The sequence below is a fragment of the Tyto alba genome, unplaced genomic scaffold (genome assembly GCF_018691265.1).
Source record: "Tyto alba isolate M040663 unplaced genomic scaffold, T.alba_DEE_v4.0 Super-Scaffold_21, whole genome shotgun sequence".
In the NCBI taxonomy this organism is placed as follows: Eukaryota; Metazoa; Chordata; class Aves; order Strigiformes; family Tytonidae; genus Tyto; species Tyto alba.
In genome coordinates this window covers 22,252,262-22,274,157 of record NW_024881295.1, presented here as the reverse complement: position 1 = coordinate 22,274,157, position 21,896 = coordinate 22,252,262, and the positions used below count along the sequence as shown (strand labels likewise).

At 42.1% G+C, this 21,896-nt stretch overlaps 1 protein-coding gene across 1 annotated transcript in view; it reads right to left on the bottom strand.

Moving 5' to 3' along the window:
• Window positions 1-21,896, bottom strand: part of TBXAS1 (thromboxane A synthase 1) — a 243,562-nt gene that overhangs the window by 100,904 nt on the left and 120,762 nt on the right. Inside the window, 1 exon segment of the mRNA XM_042795265.1 lies at window positions 974-1,090. Within this exon segment, the coding sequence (XP_042651199.1) occupies window positions 974-1,090 (117 nt within the window).

Below are 21,896 nucleotides of genomic sequence, written 5' to 3'. Positions count from 1 at the left end.
TCTGCCAGGCTGGCAGCCAATTAGAATTTACCATAATAAGGAGGTGACAGCCGGCGTTGCTAAGCGACCGCTGTCTATAGAGCTGGGAGAGCCAGACACATTTAGATGTTACTGTGGATTTCGACAGCGGCATGTCAAAACAACACAAGCGTCTGCCCAGTGGAAAATTTTACAACCCAGGACTGGGCACCGGAGTGCGGCATGAGTCCCTTTCAGAATAAAATACATAAAGGAAGAGGTGGTTTTTTGTTGTTTTTTTTTTTTTTTTTTTTTTTCCTTAAAAGAAGACTTTATCCAGTCAATCATTTATCTGCATTTAATTAAGAGATATCGTGCCACTGGAATAGGACTTTGTTACTGGGTAATGGGTTCCCATGGCTAAATAAATGCTGAGACATTTATAGGAAATTAGCAGCAGGTCAGCACGGAGACATTTATTTTCAGTTGGAGGTATTTATCTGGCAATGACATTCTGTTCCAGTGACTTATTTTATTATATGAAAGGATTAAAGAATAAAAGGAGGAAGGGGGGGGGAAGGAGATGGAGAAATGAAAATAGACTGACAGCAGTTCCCGAGTTAACATGAGAGCTGCTGACTCTGCAAATCACAAAAAGCTATGTTCCAACTGGGAGTAATAACCTTTCCTGTACTTTAGCTTACGCCTAACAGGGTGGTGGGAGGAAGGTATAAGGGTCCTTTTTGAGTTTACTACACTTTAATGGACAAACTGGCTTATACAGAGAAAGACAGCGGATCATATCCTCAGATGAGCTGTTCCGATTTTCACCAGTCTGTGACCTGGACCACACCGTACATATGCTCTACTGCACGTGCTCTTCAGGTCTAAATGAACTGGCACAAAGTAGCAGCTTTTACCTATTCTTAATATGGACCTATATAAAGTAGATGCCTGCACAAAGGAAAATGATGATGTCTTCTAAATTACGAAAGCAGCACTGCCTACACCTTACCTCTTTCAGTTTGGTATCGCTGAAGGCTGGGGTCAGGAGGCTCCGGACATACTTCCATCTGTCATCACGAAGACAAAGGATGCTGTCAAGCATTGGCTTGGAAATCAAGTTCGGCTTCTAAGTCAAAAGAAAACATGATTCAGTTTCAACACAAATGCAACTAGAGCTACTCTAGACTCTGGAACTTGGAAAGACTGGCCATGAACGGCATTGCACGGCTGCCCCACAACAACAGAGGTTTGAATCAGTCCCAAACGCCGATCTGGACACAGATGAGGCTGGAGAAAATTTGTCAAAGCCCCAGGCCAGTCCAGTAACGCCTTGCTCAGACTGTTGTTCTGCTGTTCCTGGTGTTCTCCTGCGACTGCCAGTTCTCCTTTGCTGAACCCTGGCTTCTTTCCTCCCTCTCTAAGGTGACTAGCAGAGGACCTGTCAACGCTCCCTCTCCCTGTGACACGAGTGCCAACGCAGCGCACGCGGGTGTCGGTGGGGGACACGATTCCTGGTGACAGCTGGTATGTCAGACTGTTACGTGCATTTGAAAAGTCTTCAGAAAATATGCTGATTAGAAAGCAAGTCCCAGTCCTTACTCTGTCTATAAGGAACACTCTCACTGAGAAGTTGTGGCCTGGGGCTCTTACAGGCTTCAAGCAGCTGGTCAAACAGTAGTTTAAAGCACTGCCCCGTAAAGTTCTGTACCAAGATGACTGCTATGGATTTGTTAAATCATAATCCCCCTCACCAACTAAGAAATCCTTATTCAGATAATAGTGATATTCACCAAGGAGTAAAAGGATAAAAAAAGATGAAAGAGGAAGCATGTCAGAAAACAACACAATTTCCCCTGAAAGAGGGGTCATGAGATGTCCAGACCCACAGCAAAATCACCTACAACTCATACTATTGCCAGAGGATGTTTTCTAACTTGTTCTTGAAGGCCTCCAGCAATGGAGATTCAATAAACTCCCCATGCAAACTCCTCCAGTGCTTGGACTACTCTTACCATGGTAGCACCATCTCTCCTGCTGGAACTTACTGTCTTTAGTCTTTGTGCTATCACAGTCATAGAAAACAGGTTATTCTCTCTCTCTTTGCAGCAGCCCATATATACAGAAGGCTGTAATAACCACTAATCATTTTGCTGCCATCTACCCCAAATAACACCAATTCACTCAACACATACTTATCAGTTATGTTATCGGGGACTGTTTGTTCAGTCTTGTTGCTGTCCCTTTGCACAGTCGTGTTGATTTACATCTTTCTCAAGGTACAGTGCCTGTGACTTGGCACAGTACTCCAGGCAAGGAAGGATTTTAATTTTTTTTCATACATTCTGCAGGCTATATTCCTCCCTATTCATCCCAGGAATACTACATACCACAGCATGACAATGTCAGTTCATGTACTGGTTTGTGGTTCCCTGCATCTCTTGGAATTTTTTCTGAATAATTATTCCCTATAAATTTATTCCACAGCCTTTATCGTTAAAGTTGGTTACTCCTAAGAGTCATATACAGAACATGTCCTTGTTTAACTGTGACCACTCTTTTTATGATTACTTCTCCAACTGATCAAGATCACTTTGAATTGTAGCCCTTCCTTTCATAGTGTCTTTTGTCCTTACCACAGCTTAGTGCCTTTTCTATAAACTGTTACCGCACTCAGTGACACCACCTAACCCATTAACAAAAGTACAGAACAGCATATGCAGAGAAGCCACCTCTGGCATCCTCCCAGCTCATGCCTCCCTTCTGACAGTGGTCTGTTCCCAAACACTTCCCAAGTCATCCTCATTCAGTATTTCAGGTATTGTACAGCAATGGCCTTCAGACAAACCATCCTTAAATTGGCGGGTGGGGGTGGAAGGTGTACACTTCTGTGGGTATCAAGCTGTACAGAGACACTAATTTGCATATGGGAAATCTTCTGGCAGCCAGGCCCCTGCCTACCTTCCCAGGGTAGCAGTGGCAGTACCATGCCCGTGTTTTCAGTAGCAGCAGTATCCACTTTACTGGGAAAGACCCAAATGCACTTTGGCCTTCCCAGTGCCACCTGTCGATCCCTTTCACACCCTACCATTTTCTTTCAGTATTTCATTCATTACTAATGCACATGAAAAATGAGTTCTTACCACCTGTAACACACCTGGATACTTTAATTTCATTTTCTGCCTCAAGACTTCTGATGTTATCGCCCCTACACACTATTTATTTATCCTTCTTCTTGGAAATCTGACCTACTTCCCACTTTGTATAAAATCTTCTCTTCACGGCCCATGAAGAGCTGACAATCTAGCCACACTGGTCTTCTACCGCACTTCCTTAACTTTCCTCCTTATTGGAACAGTTTGCACTTAATATCTGTTCTTTAAGGAGCTGCCAGCTCTCCTTAACACCTTTTTCCTTTACACTTGCCAGAATCTTGCTACACTGCATAAGCTTGTAAAATGCAGAAGCCCATTTTATATTGCAAACAGGCTAATGGGATAGTTTTACATTCTAAGCAACACCAGCCAGTGTAGTAAACTAATGTCACTGAGCTGACACTACAGACCAGTTTTGAGCAAAGATGAGCTGTTTTCAAGTAGAAGAGTACGTAACAGGATATTAAGCTGAAGGAAGAGACTGACTGAGGTACTCTTATCAGATGACTACTGTAAGATAAAGTATGGGCACATTTTTAATGTATACACAGACTATCCTATTTCATGCAATAACAAGGAAAACTTGGGACAGACTGTCAAAGCTGCAGTAGTTTGGACCGTTTTCTCTGAGTATCCTCTTTAAATAAATTACCTGTTTTCTAACTTATCAGTATTTATCTGCTCTGAGGATCAGAAGTGCAGCTAGAGAGATAATCACTCACTGGAGCGCTGCCTCATTTGTTACAGATACTCAACACAGACACGGTAGAATCGGGAGAAAGAGGCTCCCAGCAACTGGAAACGAGCATCATCCTTGGAGAAAGTACTGTACGCTAGCCTCTGCTCCAGCAGGTCTTCTGTGCTGCTAGGGAAGCCCTTTACACTAAATCTCAACTCCGTTGGTCACCAAAAAAGTATTCCCTATATCTTTGGTCTTCAGTTTCAAGCCCTGAGACCCAGATTGCAGAGAATCACAGACTGGTTTGGGTTGGAAGGGACTTTAAAGATCACCCAGTGCCACCCCCCTGCCCCGGGCAGGGCCCCCTTCCCCCAGCCCAGGGGGCTCCCAGCCCCGTCCAACCTGGCCTTGGAACCCTCCCAGGGAGGGGGCTCCTGAGCAGTCACTGATGCCACTGAAATCAACAACAGGGAATGTGCCTTGACCACACAAAATGCATTAGTCCAAGAAATCGGGTCATTGAACGGGACCCCCAAATTAGCAAACGCTCCCAGACCTGTGCTTCAACTACCAGCCTTCGCTCCTGTTTTATAAAGTGGAGATATCACATCACCTCCTCGGAACTGCTAATGATACGTTAACATTTCTGAGGCACTCAGAAACTACAGTGAAAGAGCAGAATAACTATTCCCACAAGGAAATGACTGATTTTGTCTTCTAGGCAAGGTTTGTAGAGAGTACAGAAAAAAAAATAAAATGGAAAAAAAATTATAGGGCAGCACTTGGAAAAGTATTTTGCATCTACTCCTAAATTGAAGGCTGCCCAATCTGTGCACTCTATAAGACAAATCTCCTTTGGAAGACAAGGCTCCACTTAGATAATAACAGATGTGATATAAATGTGACTGCATTTGCCTTGAAAGCAAAACCCCTTCCTAAAACCAAACATTCACCCTAAAAAATGCTCCTAATTGTATAAAGACTGTATATAGAGCATCCACAGAGAGGGGCCCAGTTACTGAACAAAAAGCCTGTTAACTGTAATGCTATAGCTACGACACTAACCATAGCATTGCGTTTTTAGAGCTCTACTTTATGTCAGTAATGCTCCCTTAATATATTTTTGGTGTGTGTAGTATTATATACATATAAACACTGCAAGGAAGGAAAGACAATTTTGGCCATAAATTATTTTACTCTGTCTCTTTAAACTGAGTACACAAAACCATGCTTGTGTTTATTGGAATAGCATCAGCATGACTGACAGTGCATAGTGGATTTCATTTATCAGGTTTTCCTTATCGTTTCTGCAAACACTTTCCTCCTAATTGCATAACCTATGTTACAGGTTCATCTAGCAGGAATGAAAATGGATTTGGTATGAGAATGAGCCTGAAGTATCTTAGTGAAAGATGAAGTGCAACCTCTCTCCGATGGACGAAGTACCAGCTGTATCTCAGAATTCTAGAGCCTATAAAAAAAAATCACTAAAAAATTACCATGGGAGGCAGGTGTAATACTTTCAGATGTGGGATTTGGGTTTTTAGGCGGGGAAAGAGGTTGCTTTTAAGTCAACTGCATTCAGACTTATATTCCATCCAGCATTATCTAAATACTCAACAACAGCTCTGCGCTTCCTTCTCCTGTGTAATCAACCATTTCTGACTGCAGTACTGTAATGCTGCATGAAAACTACTGCCAGCATGGTAATCGGCTGCAGCATACCTGCAAGTGTCACTGAGTTCCCACAGTCACAGACATGGCCAGCAGAAACAACAAAGAAAATTGTAGGGATTCGCTTCCAAACAAATCCTTTTAAAACACCAGTGCTTTTAAAACAGAAAACAAAATAATGTTTGCAGATGAGCAGCATCTTTCCAGTTGATGCAAGAATTCCCTCCCCATTAAGCAACTCCTTAGGCTGACCGTCAGACCCAGTTATTGGCTTGTTTGTCCCTGAGTCAATTTGGCTTGCTGTGTATTGCTAAATAATTCAGGCAAGCAACTCTTCTCTGGCTCCGAGGCCAAGTGGTACAGAACACCTCCTGTCCCTGAGGTTAAACCACTCTCCCAAAGAGGATGGCCATGTCCAAACTGCTTATGGCCACGGTGCACGTTCACCTCCTGAACTGTGCTCAGACCGTGCCTGCAGGACAAGTAACCCATACAGGACAAAACCACGCTAAGAGGCCTGTTAATATGGGCATCTGTAGGACCTACTCAGGCACTGATACCCTGTCCCTGTTTTATTCTGGAATGTAACTGTAGCCTGGTGTGATTCATAAATCATTTGCTCCTTTTCTGAGTGTGTCGCTAACAGGCTAGACTGAACTGCTGGCAGCCAGTAATGACTGTCTGGAGCAGGAGGAAGGCAGCACCACAATGTTCCCTCAGAAATCTTCTCTTTTTCCTTTGGTAGAAAAATGAGGGATGAAGGTTTGCAACCAGTAGAAGAAAGTTAATGCAGCCATGCACTTTTAAAATATCCTGAATAGGCGAATCTTCAAAGAACCTAAAGGGCACCTCTAAAGACCTTTAAAAACCTACTAGCACTGAAACCTGCAATACAAACCATCCACCTCCACAGAACCAGCTGTCGATCTACTCCACGTGCTTTGACAACGCAGCAAGAAATTAAACTCTATAAAACAGGATGTGAGATACTTTGTTGTCTTAAACTTAGACTTAATCATAGCCTAGTGCTAACAAAACCAATGAAAAAGATTTACCAAGCCAACCCTCAGTTCTGAAAGCTTGATGAGATTCAAACACGGAACTAAGCTCTAGAGCACCCCAAATCCTAACAGTAACTCCAACACTGGTGCTGGCATGAGTCATACCTAGCAAACACCATTTGCCCTCATGTAAGTTCTCAGCCTTCTAGCCCTCGCGCATGCTCTGAAGTATCTGTGGTAGCTCTAGGGGGAATGGGTCTAGGCTTTCTCTCCCTGGGTGAGCCTCAGAAGTGATGAGCGGGCAGCAGCACTGACACATCAGTGTGTTAATTTGTTCATCATCTTATTTTCAGAGAGGGTTGCTGTTGCTGTCCTTCTCTTGCTAAAAACGTACTTGTGAGTGCCATCCTGCTTAAGAAATCGCATTTTTAAATTGAATTTAATGAAATTAAATTTAATGAAAAAACAGAGAGAAAGATTGTAGCATGAAGACACGACTCTCTGCCCATACCTCAGACAGGAATTATTTGTAAAATCTTTTCATAAGAGCACTTGTTTAACCCCACTTGACCGACCGGTCATCACCACCAGTTCAGCCAGCAGATGGAACCAGTAAGCCCATGAACTGCTCATATGGTATTTCATCCAGTCAGTGGCAGTGGCATAACACTTACAGATCAACACAATATTTCCTATCAAAAAAAGTAACAGGAAAAAAAAAAAGGACCTGAGGTATCTCCAGGAATAACACCTTACCAAGCCTGCAGTCAGGGGATCATGAAAGTGGGAAAGCCGAAGATGCCTCCATTAGTTTTTAAAGTTGTTAGTTTTAAAATTCCCTGTTGGTAAACTGATACAGTATATCCCTTCAGACTTGCTTGGTGTTTTGTAAGAGGAAAAGTCATGTTCAGCTCTCCCTGCATTCATGACATTTAAAAACACATTGTGTAGTGGCTTCTGCCTGAACCAGGAGAGCACTGTGTTGCGTGTTTTTCAGAACAAAACAGAGTTTGTTTATGTCACATACCCTGTAGTTCATTATCATTTCCATATAGCAGGCTCTTGCTTACACAGATGTTATAGCCACATCTCTTCAAAACGTGTGTCACTTTTTCCTTCACACATCACAATGGCATTGGAGCAAGACTCAGCTCCTTACCCAAAGATGACAGCTGTGGCGGAGGGCAAGGGCTACCGCTGCCCACTGAGCGCCGTGCCCCAGTGTGGGAGACCACTGGGTCCCTCTCACCCCCCTGCTCTGACTGGGAGGGGGCTCCCACCCAAACATCACCAGAGGTAATCACTACATATAGGCGGTGTCTCTCCCAGAGCAGGCTCACTCTTCGTTTGCCTTTCCAAAACTCCATACCCAAAGGCTCGGATGCCGCACAGCCCACCCTGCTGCTCCTGGGTGAGTGAACTCAGTCCTTCCTTGCCCATTAAAACTATGTGCACAGACATTTCTTCACAAGCACTTTCCCAACAACCTTCCCAGATCATCATTAACCCTGATGATAGCCTATTACACATTTTTCCCCTCTATAAAAGTCCATTTAAAACAAGTTTGATTTTAGTATCTATGTTTTAGGAGGTGTTCTTATGGCTGCAGAGGGGAAAAAGAAAATCACCAAACTCCAGAGAGTTTATGTTGCTTTGCAATTTCATAAAATGTCTAGTAAAAGTTTTTAGCTTAATTTGAAACCAATGTGCTTGCACAGAAGGGGAGAAAATATCCATGCATTATCTATTTCATTAAGCTTTTACATTCTCCTTGGTCATTAAGATACTTCAAAAGAGTGTTACAAGGTAGAATTGATTTCAGTGATTATAGCAATTGTCTTCCACTCTACTGTGTAGATCAGACTATACAAAAAGGCATCTCCAAGCCCATTTTTTTGTTGTCAAGTTGGGGTCTCCAGTAACTGACTGGTGGCTACTGTTCATCATTACTCACTGGAAAAATGGCACAGCCAACACCAGTTTACAAGTAAATACTGGGGTTTTTTTTCCTTTCTGTGGCAAGCAGCCTGGAAACATCTGTGCTTGTCTTCGCAAACATTCTCTTAAGTCATGGTTTTGTCAATAGAAACCAAAGCGAGTCACTGCAATGAGGTAAATATAACCATTCATAAATGCTAAAATAAACACATATGGCCTCCTGCAGTCTGACCCAGACTGATGCAAGTCACACATCATTCCATTTGTTGGTGTAAGCAAGACCAAAATTAAGTCCACGCCTTCATCTGTTTGCATATGGCAGTCAGTTTGCATATTTGGGGTCAAAACAATCAAACCAAAGAAAAAAGTATTTACTATTAATTAATTAGGAGTTTTGGTATTATAAACAAATTCAGTTCTACTGGAGAACTGTGCTTCATATGCAGTTTCTCCTGTGCTGAGAATCAGTTTTTAAAAACAATGTTTAAATCTACTTTCCAGCTGACATAACTGGACTTTTTAATGCTGGATAGAGTCATAAGACTATTAAAAGCCTCTCTGTTTATGCACACTTTTCCTAAAGGAAAGGTTGAGAACCAGAAGGTTCCTTTTACAGTTTGTAACAAAAATTTGGAGAAAAACAGTCCCTGGTAATTTTTGCTACAAATATATTCCCATGTTTTCAATCACTGGTGTACATAGGAATGGCAGACAATGTCCATAAGAACTTGGGCTAGAACTTTCTGCTACACAGGAACATCATATCCCATAATCTGCTCATTCAGAGACATCTCTGCAGCATCCTCGGAGATTCTGGAGAATACCAAGAGAGATTGTAAGAACCACCCAAGCTCCCACTGCCTGTCCTCTAGGCTGCTGACCCTTGTCATAATCCTGACTCAAATGTCTTGGGTATGCAGTCAGATACTTCAAAAGAGGATTCACCAAAGCTAAGCACAGGGTTGTCCAAGCTGCTGTGACAGCAGTGCAGGAAGAGTCCCCCACCTCCCTAGGGCCTCGCCACCTCCCTCCTCATGGATGTCATAATACAATGCGTTCCAGAAGAGAGGCCACTACAGCTGTGATCAGGAATTACTCCCTTTCTTTGGACTGAGTGAAGGAAGTCATGGTGGTAACTCCCTTTCGTATCGTCACTGAGGGAACTGAATTCACATATAGGGGAAAAAAGCTGTAATTCCTTCCATGTCGATAAGGATGGGAAGAGAATTCATAAAATAAAAATAATGAAGGAGGAAAGAACTATCACAGCAGGAATACAGTCTAGGGGAAGGTGCAGGGAGGGATAATCCTAAACCTTCCTGTCCTTTGCAGGGAATACTTGGGAGTCAACTGAGGCTGGACTTAGAGCATTCATTCCCCTTGTGAAAAGGGCTTCGATCCCAGTTCGTCTCCAAGGTCTGTTTATATAAAACTATCATTAGATAAAGATACATGAGCAATATTTTGCAGTAGTATCCAAAACCTTGGCCTCCCTGATCCAGATGACTGCCGAGATTCAATGACTTCTCTACCACGGACGCCAAGGACTGCACAGAATGTGGAGTAGCTTCAACATGTAAGGCTGCGAGTGCATCTTCCCCGAGGATCACCTTGAGGTTGCTAGGTAGGTCACTTCCCAGAGAGGAGATGAGCACCTTGGAATGATTTCCAGCAGACAAATGCATGAAAGCCTTTCTCTTGCACTCTGGGCAGCTCCCCTCGTCAGTGGGGACTGTGTTGAAGAGCCACAGTTCCAATGCCTTCTCCTGTGACTCGAAGGAACGTGTTTGCTGCTGTTACATTTTCTCCAGACCTTAAACCACCAGCCAGTTCCAAAGGTACCTGTGAGGTCTGTCTCCTCGCGAAACACCATATTCATAGGTCTCCTAGGTTGGACATGAGTTAGGTCTCAAAAATGCTAAGCACTTTGGCACCCAAGTGGTTCTGACTATGCTTAGAAAAAGAATTGCAGGTGCATGAGAAACCTCGGTGTTGAAACACAGCTCCAAGGGACTCAAGGCACTTCCAAGCACTCATTATGGCTGAGAAAGAGTTTTTAATTTGTATTTTCAAATTAAGGTCCTAAAATGCGGGTTAAATGCTTAGGACTTTCTCATTACTAGCAGAGGCAAGCTAGCCAGGTGAGGGGGAGGCTTACCAAATGGCTTACTTTAAAGATATTACTCGTATGCAAAACTTTTCTTCAGGGCAGAGTATATAAAAAAAATGTCACTTTTTTATGTATTTCAGGTTATATCGGCAATTTTGGTTTGACCTCTTTCACTCAGATGTCGCAATATAGAAATAAAATTATAAACAGGCCAGTCTATCTTAAAATCTCAAAGCACTGAGAAACACTAAAAGTAAACAGGTGAGTAGTAAGCTATGGTCAAAAGCTGATAGTCTTTTCAGAAGGTTTCTCTCAGTCTTCCAAGTTCCCATGTAGTACCTAAAAGTTGCTGCCTAATACCCCATTTCCTGTAGAGCAACATCCTGGTATAGAAAATATACATCAAATTGCCATCTGTCTAATTTGAAACGGAACATTTGGAATCAGTACTTCAGATCGATGATCTCCGATACGTGTAAAACAACTCAAAGAAAAAGTATTTCACCTTTTTTCCAGCCAATGCCAAAATGAAAATTTGAAAACGTCAAACAAAGCAAATGAAAGTTTGCTTGTGAAGACTCCTGATGGTTTTCAAAAATACAAATGGGTTCAAAATGCTATTTAAATCAAACTACTGGAAGAAAAGGGCTATTAAAAATGAAAAACATGGATGCGACCTCCAGCTCAGGAAGTCAGCCATGGACGGTTAGATGTTAGGGGGCTATTCTATAGGAAATACCACTCTGCACTTGCCCTGTTCTTCTGCTCTTTCTCTAAGCATCTGCTGCTAGTCAGGGGCAGAGAACTCTCCGGCCAAATATGCCTCTCTTTATGTTGGTTTTCCTTTGAAAAGTCATTCAGAAAGAAAATTCGAGGTCAGCTGTAACGGCAGCATGACAAGCTGTCAACAAATCACATTTGCAATATCTGCTTAACTGAAGAATTTGAATTCCCTGCCTGCTACTTCACAATTGTTTCTAATTACATTAAGTGCATATTTACACATCAGGGAAAAAACCCAAACTTCGTGTATTAAGATCTCCACATCTATCTGTCAAAACACTAACGCGCTTTCCTGATAGTAGTAGCTGCTTTCGTTCCTCATTTATTTGTCCCTCAAGAAGAGCTTGACCATAAAACAAAACTTTGTAAGTAGTTGCATAGCACACTTTCAGGATTTTATCTTCCAAGATTTCATACTTGTGGCTATTTGTCTGGTTTCAATCAAGTAAAAATAAGAAATCCTAATCTATTAAAGCATGTCAAAGCATGCTTACATGAAATAGCATTTGTTCATTTGAATCTCACAAATTAATTTGAGCACATCAAGAATTTTATCGTGAGATGTTTATCACAAGATAATTTCAACAATAATAAAGTCCTATTGTGTACAGATAATATTACAGGACTTACCACAAGTTCCCTGGAGCTCACAATTTCAGTAAAACAGCCTCACTTCCCAAACAACCTGTAACCAGGCTGTTCCTCACACTGCTCTAGCTTGATTTCTTCAAGGAGAGCATCTAAACTGTTCCTCTGTGTATCAGCAAGTACCTCGTTCAAAATAAATTAACAGTATCAGCTACTTCTACTTTTCCATTCTCAAACATATTAGGCTTGTAACAGCAAGCAGTGCAGATTATGAAGCGGAGAGCACATCAGCATGTCTCGGCATCCTAAGAGTTCTAGGATAAGATAAAATTTAAAAACCGCCAAAACCCCACCGATTGGAGCCCACAGCCCAGAGCTCAGCAATGCCCTCCCGGCAGGACAGGCCTCCTTCAGGGGACCACAGCTTTTGGAGGGCTTGTTCCACCACCCCACCGCGTCAGTTACCGCGCTGCCACCCTGACGTGAAACTAAAAGGACAGAGGGACGGGCCAGAGCCTGAATTCTCCCCCCTTGTGTTGCTGAAAAAGTCAGGGCTAGCATTTCAGGCGCAGGCCAGCTGGAAGCTCAGCAAAGGCACGCTAGGACAGAGAAGTATTTGGGGTTTCGATTCTCCTCTGTGTGCCCAGGGAAGGAGGATGTGCCAGCCACGGGAACGAACCACCCGAGAACCTTTCGCGGAGCCAGGCGGGCGCGGGAAGGCGGCGGGGGGAGCTCCCAAGCATTTCTGCGAGTTCCCCTGGCCCGCGCTCCCAAGCCCGGCTGTGCCGTGGGGGGCAGAGGGCAACGGGAGGGGGTGGCAGCTCCCCCCCCCCCCGGGCCAGCGCAGCACGGCGCTCCCACGTCACGAGAGCTCATCTCGCACCTGCACGGGTGCTTCTCCCGTATCTGAGGCCCCTGCTGAATCCCCCCAGCGCCCAACAGCCTGAAAAATAAAAGGGATCTTGAAACTGAAAAGACAACCCTCTGCAACGTGTCGAAAAGCCCGCTGAAATCTTTACTTAGAATAAACCTTAACCCTGGGATCCGCCCAAACTGACCGTGCGCTGCCAATATGATGTAAAGGCTCCAGTGGGCACCAAGGGAGCAGCTGAGAAACGTGAGGAAATGAGAGCTGCCCCTCTTGACCCCTGGGGATGGAAAAGCCGAGGCTGTGCCATCCAGCACTCGGGGCACGCAGAGACCGTCTAACCTGACATGGGGAAGCACCAGTTAGAGAGGGGGTGTCCCCTCCAGAACCTCAAGTCAAACGTTAAACAAAAGGCAACCAGAGCTGGTTAGAGAAACTTAAATAAAGCTGCACGTGGTGAGAGAAATTGGAAACACTGCATAATCAGTTTATTTTTCCAGGCTTTCTGGAAGAAAAAAAATGGAGAAAAGTTCCAACAAAATATCTTATTATATATGTTTCTGGAACAAAATAACTTTACTGTGCAAATATGAAACAACTATGGCTTTACATTAGAAGCTGTTACTGAAAGAAAATATTCTAATCAACTTCTTTTTTTTTTTTTTTTTAATTTTAGCTTTTGACTCTTCAAAATCAGCCAGAACATGAAATTTCGATCTTCCAAACATTTCCTAATCAAATCTCCGAAAACACTAAGGGCCATGTAAGGTATATATTCTTTTTAATTCTCGATGCTGGCAATATAGCATGCCACCTATTCTTACTGCAGTTGATTACGATTATATTAGGAGAAAATTAAGAAAGCAAAATAAAACATTAAAAGATTTGAAAATCTTAGAATGCGTGCAGTCGTATCCTAAAGCACATGCAAAAATAGATCCAATTCTTTAGTTATATTATCCTATACTATTTTTCCCCACAAGTTCTCTATTTGATTTTGCAAATGTAATATTTATAAAGAAAATAATGTCCTGAAAGGTTTCAATGCTGCAAATAAAAAAAAAATTACATCTTTCACGTGAAATTAATCAGTCACAAACTCGGGATTCTCAGCCTTTATTCATAAAGCTCACATGACAACCGCTAGTTAGTGATCTGTAGAGCCCTGTCACCAGAGAGCGATACTAGCAAGTGAGTTTCCTTGTTCTTTAATAATTTTTGTTGAGCCTGTGTTTACTGAGATTCTTCAGGGGCTTATAAACCTAAGTAGTTTGGTCAGATTTTTAAAGTGGTTTCTATATCCAGCCCTTACCCTAGAGTGAACAAAGCCAAAGCCGAAGCAAAAGACTCTTGGTTTATTTTTCCCCACCATGGATCAATAACCCTACCTTCTCCATAGGCGGCTTCTCTGAAATAGCAAGACCTTTTTGACTGAAAAATTCTAAATGGAAAATATTAATTGAAGCAGTTAAAGTTTGATAACATACCGAAAGGTAAGCATTGTAATGGAAAGACATTGGGCAACTTTAATTATAGATATAACCATTGCCTCTGCTATAATACAGCTTATTTGGAACTGATGAAATACCAGTATAGTCCTGACGACATTAAAATGTGACTGAAGGTCAACGACTGGTTAAACTGGAATGTTTCTGAGCCATTGTTAAATTATTCAGAATTATTTTAGGAAAGCGGCATAAAAAGTGCAAGAGTGCAGTTTTAGCTTCATCTAAATGCGCATACTGAAAATGGAAAAGGAAATGGGGAAACTGTCCCTTGCAATTGCCTTGAAAAGGGAAAAAAAGAATATCTTGTATATCTTCAACTTACAATTAATCTTGCAGAGGAGAATGGTGCAAGATAGTTCTTGGTTTTACTACTTATTTCCCCAAATCCTTTTCTGCAAGAGCAAGCATGAAAGGAAAAGAAGAAGAATGGGACATTATTTCAGTAAAGAATGCAGTTATTTTGGTTTCTATTGCTTAACACCAGCGAGAGGAGACTGGCAGGAGTAAATAATTAACAGTGATCAACAGTCCTTTTCTTTTGCTGCAGGGTAGCTGTTTTCCGATCCCCGTACACGTGTCTGGGGCTAAAGGGAACCTCTCCTAGACGCCCCCGAGCCTTCAGACTCGACATGAAATGAGCAGCGGCCAAGTGTGCTCGAAGTAGGGAGCACTCGTTACGCTGGCGAGCTGGGCGCACGCCATGCACCGTGGAGACTTGGGTTTTACACCCCTCCTCCTCTTCCCTTTTTCTTTTAAGTGTGGTGAATTTAAGGCTGACAGAAAGTCGGCAGCCCTGGCAAGTGCTCGGCAACTTTCGTGGTCAGGAGCACCGCGGGCACAGCACGGCGCCTCCCCAGCTCCTCCCTGCAGCAGGCTCCCCGCCGAAGGCTCAGACCAGCCAACTCTTTGCTATCAACTATTTACAACAAACAGTGCCAAGATACGTGGTTGCTATATAAACAAAGAAGAATTCTCACCAGAGACTAAAATAAGACCTGCCGACTCGTTTTTCACTTACGATCCGTAAGATTTATAGCTGTAACACGCTGTCAGTGCTAAGGAGCGCATCGTCTCTGAACATCCTTTCCCATGGAGGCTTTACTCTCGCTGAATGAACATTACTTAGTGTATGACCACATGCAAAAAAAAAACAGGATGGCAAAAATTTTTGCTTAGAACAAATCTACTGCAGTTAATTGCTAGGTAATTTTGTAAAGATCAGAAGAGAACTTTCCAGGCTCTGGTCAGAGAACCACTACGAAAACAGCTGCATCAATTTAAGATGCTACTACCCCATCAGCTGTTCACCACCCCCCATCTATTGGAGATTGCCACCATTGAAATGGAGATGGTAGAGAGCCCTTGTGAGCACTCATCATCTGCTTCAGTGCCAAGGCAGCCTGCATAGTTTTGAAAAAGTCCACCCTGATACATAAACTAAGATGGATTAGCTTCTGAGCTGAACCAGATGAGGAATGCTCACATGATCCATTTTGCAGGCCTTGCTGTGAGAATGGTAAATCCAGCTAAGACATCTTAACAAAACGTTGTTAGCATTGTGGTAGATACAAATATTATCATTACATCAAAAAAAAAAAAAAAAAAAAAAAAAAAGGAAAGGAAAAAATATTTGATATGTTTAAGTTCAAATATAAAGGCAGGTAAATGGTTTAAACTATCTGAATGAACGAGCGAAGAGAGGATTATTCCCACTATTTCTGAGATGACAATACTACTTTTAAAAGACTTAAAATGAAGAGCAGAGGCTTGCAATGATTAGTATAATAATACCCACGTGTATCACATTAAGTCTCACTGAAGAGGAATGAACTTCACTTGCACACACACAAGTCCCCAGATATAACTCCTAGCACATTTGAAACAAAAAGCTCATCCGTGAATAAAGTCACCTGCCTGCCTAATAGTGACCAGAAAAGATTCAGAAGCAGCGGGGGGAAACCGACTTGTAGCCAGCGGAGCCACTGGGAGAAACGGTGCCCAGATGCCCCCGCTGGCCCCGGGACTCACCACAGCACCGGCTGCTGGAGGCCAGGCAGATGAGCCAGGAGGAAGGCTATGGCCACTGCCTGCCTTGCTATCGTGCTCGTCTTTTGACTTCTGCTGCTGGCCGTCTTTGAAAGAGGACACTCGGCTGGGCTGCAGAGATCTTAGGCACGATACACGACTGCCACGCAAGCTATCACACGCTGCCACGCCACACCTGCCCCAACGCTCAGCGACCACCTTCCAGGCTTCTGGGAAGGTAGATGCAAATCACTTCTCTCTGCACACCCCTCAACAGTTTCCTCTAGCACCAGATGCTTCAAAAGGACTTTTTGTTCGTGAGCCATGAGTTATCTCCAAATGTGGATAGAGACATGAAAACAAAGCAAAGTACTGGCTCTGAACTCTGAGTGCTCAAGGATGTAAAAAGGCCAACTCGAATCTTGCGATCTGAGCCTACATCAATTCTGGAAGAAGTGACAAACTAATTACTCTTAACAAAAGAAGACTGGAAAAAGCAGGAATCAAAGGACATGACGCTCTACTGTATGTCAAGAATAGGGAAAAGGGAGAAAACGGTAAACAAAGCAACCAATCTGCTACTGACAAATAACAGTTTTGGAAGTCAGAAGTGAAGGACTGTTGAAAACCCATGCTATCAGACTGAAGAAGCTTCAGAAAAAAATATCCCCATAGCACACGCCCAAGGAAGTAGGATCAGTTGAACTTCCCTTTAAAAAACAGCAAATCAAAAGAAATCAACGGTCAGGACCAGCAAAGAGCAGCAGGAACTGCATCTCCACTCCACATGTATCACACCTACTCATAACACAGTCAGCTAAGGGTGGGATTAGATAAGGAAGCATTACTGCATTTAAACAGGAAAAAATATTTATCAGCCTTAAGATTTCACATATTTTACCCAGCAATAAAGTATGTTCTTTAAATAAGGAACAGAGCCCTGGGAATAGACTGTCCTTTCCTGTCTGTAAGTGTTGTTTGTCTCAGCATTGCAGTATTTAAAAAAAAAAAAAAAAAAAAAAAAAAAAAGTGCTGCAAAACCAGTAAATAAATAGCCAGTGTAAGTTTGATGAAAGATTGGCTCAGAAGACTGCTTTTGGCCTGAATAGAAAGATATGCTTTCATCCTGTTTTGACTATACTCATACGTTTACCTAACATAATTGGATGTAGTTAATATTGCAGGAGCCTTCAAGCAGCGCACATTTCCCTCATTAGTGGGTTTAAAGCCTTAATGATATCTCCTGTGCTGCAGAAAAGCCCAACGTAGGCTTTAAAAGTGATTGGCAAGTTTCAACAGGAGAAAAACTGGGGGAAGGGAAGGCAAAACCTAATAAAACTCTGATCTTGTTTTCTTCAGTTGTTTAGAAAAGGAAATTTTGCAGAATGATAGATGAAAAATAAAAAAGATGAGGATAATGAGGATAAACAAGCCAAAAGAAAAAAAAAAAAAAGTTGATCTTACAGTAACTCAAAAACATGTGAAAGAAACAGGGAGCAGATAGAAAGAGGGAATGTCCCTTCAACACACCTGCAACACACATCCATACTGAGTCCTACACAAACTCCTTCTGACATAAACAAGTGCATACACACAGAGTATTGTTAAATCAGCATCTTCCTACACCTGCAGCAAAACCACCTTTTTGTAGTTTCATTATGCAGCCTTTTTTTTCCCCCCCTTTAAGTCTCAATAGAGTTGGCAGGGAAGTCTTGCATCTAAGAAACAGAATGTCACAATATACCATTAACTAAGTACATGCAAAGGGTTTGGGGTTTTGTTGTTTGTTTGTTTTGTTTTTGTTATTGACTAATTTTGACCATTTTCCAGGAACAGAAATTTCACAGGCTGGTTTAGTTTCAAAAGAAGCATAATTATGTACAGCTGTATTCAGTATTTCTTAACTGCCTTGAACAATCAGTGAAAGGGAGATTTGCACACATTATCAGCCACTATCATTAGTGCTGTAAAGTACGTAATCCATCTGGTGTTCTGGTGTCTACCTAGGAGCAGGTATTGAACCAATGATGGCTGCAGCATAATAGCATAAAGAAAAAGCATTAAAAACGAACAAAACAACACAGCAACCCTAGTCACTTCTCGATACCAGATTGTCCTTGTGTTTGTGTTCCCCCATGGTTTTGCAAACCATTTTTATACGTATAGGCGTGGAGAGTGGAGAATTAAAAATGTAAATTTCATCAACATGCGGGTTTGCAGTCTTCACAGGGGAAGAGGTAGCGAGATACCATGGTGATGGCAGCACTGCAGCCCATTAATAAACCGGAGAAAGACTCGGGGATAGATTCAAATACTTAGACCCATGCTGAAAAATAAATCCTGTAAAAGATAAGAGGACTGTGCATCTCAACGTCAGCTGTGGTCTCAACCGACTGATTCATCATGTCTTGATGGGGAGCGAGGGAAGAGGAAACTTGTTTTTAAGCCTTCTAGCCTCCTTACAGTCAATAGCATTGCTTTTATATTGCCAGGGTTTATGGCCCACAGCATCTGAAAAGAGGCAACCCACGTCTGAAAAAGAGAAAAAGTGGAAAGTTTTTATTCTCGTGTTCCATCTGCGTATAACCCATCTGTTTCCACCATCACTGTTAGCCCTTCATACGGGAGGGATCAAACGGTTTTATTTGCTATCTTAATCGGAAATGTGACAAATACTAGTGTTTGCTTACTCAATTAGATATTCATAAATCTTAAGCAAATTCACATGACCTACCCGGACAACAGGATATTAGCCAGTTAAAACAGCAGCCTGACAGGAACTGTAGCTTCCTCCAAGCCCACCTACGGTCTGACCACCACTGCTGGGTATACGCCGACTTCTTGCAGGAGAGCTCCCTCCAGCCACGACAACACAGCAAACCTTCCTCAAACAACAAACCATCTCAGAAACCACTCGAAGAAAATAAAATGTCTGCTAGAGGTTCCTCTCGTTCACAGAGGGTCTTTCCAAGCCAGTCAGCCAGACCAGCCTTAAACATCGGACTTAGTCAGTGTTGTTGGACTGCTTGCTTGTAAGCCGTCCTGTGGCACTCCAAAGTGTTGCCATTGGTATCTTCCTAAACTTTCAGAAACTCATCTTTATCAAATACTTAAATGTGTGAGAAGAGACCATGAGAGGCACAGAAAAACAAAGACTCCTATTTGAGGGAATGGTCCAATTGTGGACAGATCATTAATAAACATACTTAGGTAAATACAGACTCATGGCCCACTGAAGTACATGACACATAAGAACGTGCATAGAAGTAAGTAAACTCTAACATCTTTTTATGAATAGTACTCATCAGAGGCACATGCCAGGTGTTCAAGGTAGGTACAAATGAGCTTTCCCATCTTGCAGTACAGGTATTTCACTTTATTTCCTGTTCTGAATTAGAATTATAGTAAAAATGACAAATTTAAGAGAAGATAATCCTCAGAATGCATTCAACTGAATCTGTTAGTATTACCTTTACTAATTTAGGGGTTTTTCAAATACTTCAAAATACAAAGTTATTTAAAAAGAAAAAAAAAAAAAAAAAAGGAGCTTTTTAATAAAACTTTTCCCTCTACATTTCTGAAGCTCATTTTCAGAACAAACAAAAAATCCTCCCACCACAACTATTTGAATTAACAGATGAACCAAATCCCAACCCTTTGCTATCAGTTCTGAAGCACTAACATTCACTAATGATAATGTTCAGCTGGAAATTCCCAACATACTCTTTTACATTTGTTAAGGTGACAAAGCACTTCCTAAATGGTTTGTCCTTATGAACACAGGAATTCTGTAGCAAAGCCAAAAACTGAGCTCAGAACTCCTAAATCCCAACCTAGAGCCCTAATCACAAAACCAGACTTCATCTCACTGGGATTCAGAGGATCAGGTGGCTCCCAGAACACAGTCTGCTAATATGTCAAGTCTTTCTTTAAGACTAACTGAAGCCAAAGTCTGATTAATTTTACAGTCAATAGCAGTGATCATTTGACAACGTTAGTTTTGTGCTATTAGCTGCAGCATATGGGGAATAAGGAGCAATTTGTTGTGCATGCATAAAAAGACATACACAGTCTGAAAGAAATGACCCTCTGAATATTTATTATTTTAATTTTAAAGTGTCTATTGCAAGCATATGCACTACTACTTTAAAACATTTAAACAAAACTGGATTTAATTGCTCAGAAAAAATTAACCAGCAGGCTCTGAAAGGAGGAAAAAAAGGAACGAAAAAAGAAATCATTAATTAAAAGCTATTTTACCAGGTAGAGAAGGCAGCAAAATAATTGCATACACATTGACCAACCTAGAAAGGTACCCTGGCACGTCCAGAGACAGACGTGGAGGCACACTGGGGAAACCAAGCAGGTGCATCGTTACGGCGGCTGAGTGTAGGAGCTCCTGCTCCAGCACAGCCCGGAGAGAACCTCCAGGTCAAAGCAAGGATAAGAGCCCTTTCTCAGCTCAGAGACTGGCACCGGAAAATCTCTCAGGCATCTGGGCTCACATGGCTGCACAACAGCACCCACAAATATGCAGTCAAACAAATTAATATTAAACAGTTAAGTTCTATACAGCCAAACACATTCCCTGCTAGCATAATCCCCTTTCTATAATGATGCTGTACCAGCCAAGATTTCAAACAAACTATGATCTAGCAGCTGTAGAAAACTGCTAGGCAAAAAAGTAAATCTTAATAAATTCACTGCTTGGACACCTTTTCACTTATCCTCATAAGGCACAGAATGATTTTTGGAAGCACTGAATATTCTCAGCTCAATGAGACTGAGCCTTATTGTACATGTGGCAGGATCGACACTTGCTTGAATTTGTCCTGCAAAGGGAGGGAGGGAGGAGAGAACATCACAGGTCCGTCTCACAAAGGACTGGATGTTCAAGGCACGGCCTGCCATCAGGTGTGATGGCTTTGCTGCATCAGGAACTGAAATGTCACCACAGTGTGTACAAAAAAGGCACATTTTGTGAAGTTTCCGTAATAGGATATGGCACAACTGACATCCACAAGGCTCTAGTGAAGACTAGAGATTCAGCAGCTCCTCAAATCACAGAAAGACTCCGAATCAATATGTGTGCATCTGTATGCATCCATAATTCTATACAAATATGCATGCGTGCACACATGCAGGTGTAGCAACTAAACCTGGTACTTGCTGGCTTCAGAAGCGTTATGCTGTTCACCTTTCATGTCCTATGTGAACCCAGCAAAAATCAAGATGCAACATGATGAAGGAATAGGAAAATGAAAAAACATATCTAAAAAGAGTAAGGCCATGAACAAATTGAAAGCATGTTTCTTCCCTCTGCTGCCACAAAAAAAAAAAACAAAACAGCTTGTTTTTAAAACTAAATATCACAATCAAATTATTAGCACACACTGGAACATCACTTGTGTACTAATCCATACCACTAAACAGTCCTTTTAAAGGGTGGAAAAATGAAGATCTCATGATATATATTTCATCATTTTTTCTCATTTGAATCATTTTCCAAATATTGACTTATTAGCTGTCATACTGTGTGTCACTAGTGCTTCAAACCATGCGCCCACGTGAAGGTGAGCCTCCAACAAAGCACTCTCATCAGCTGT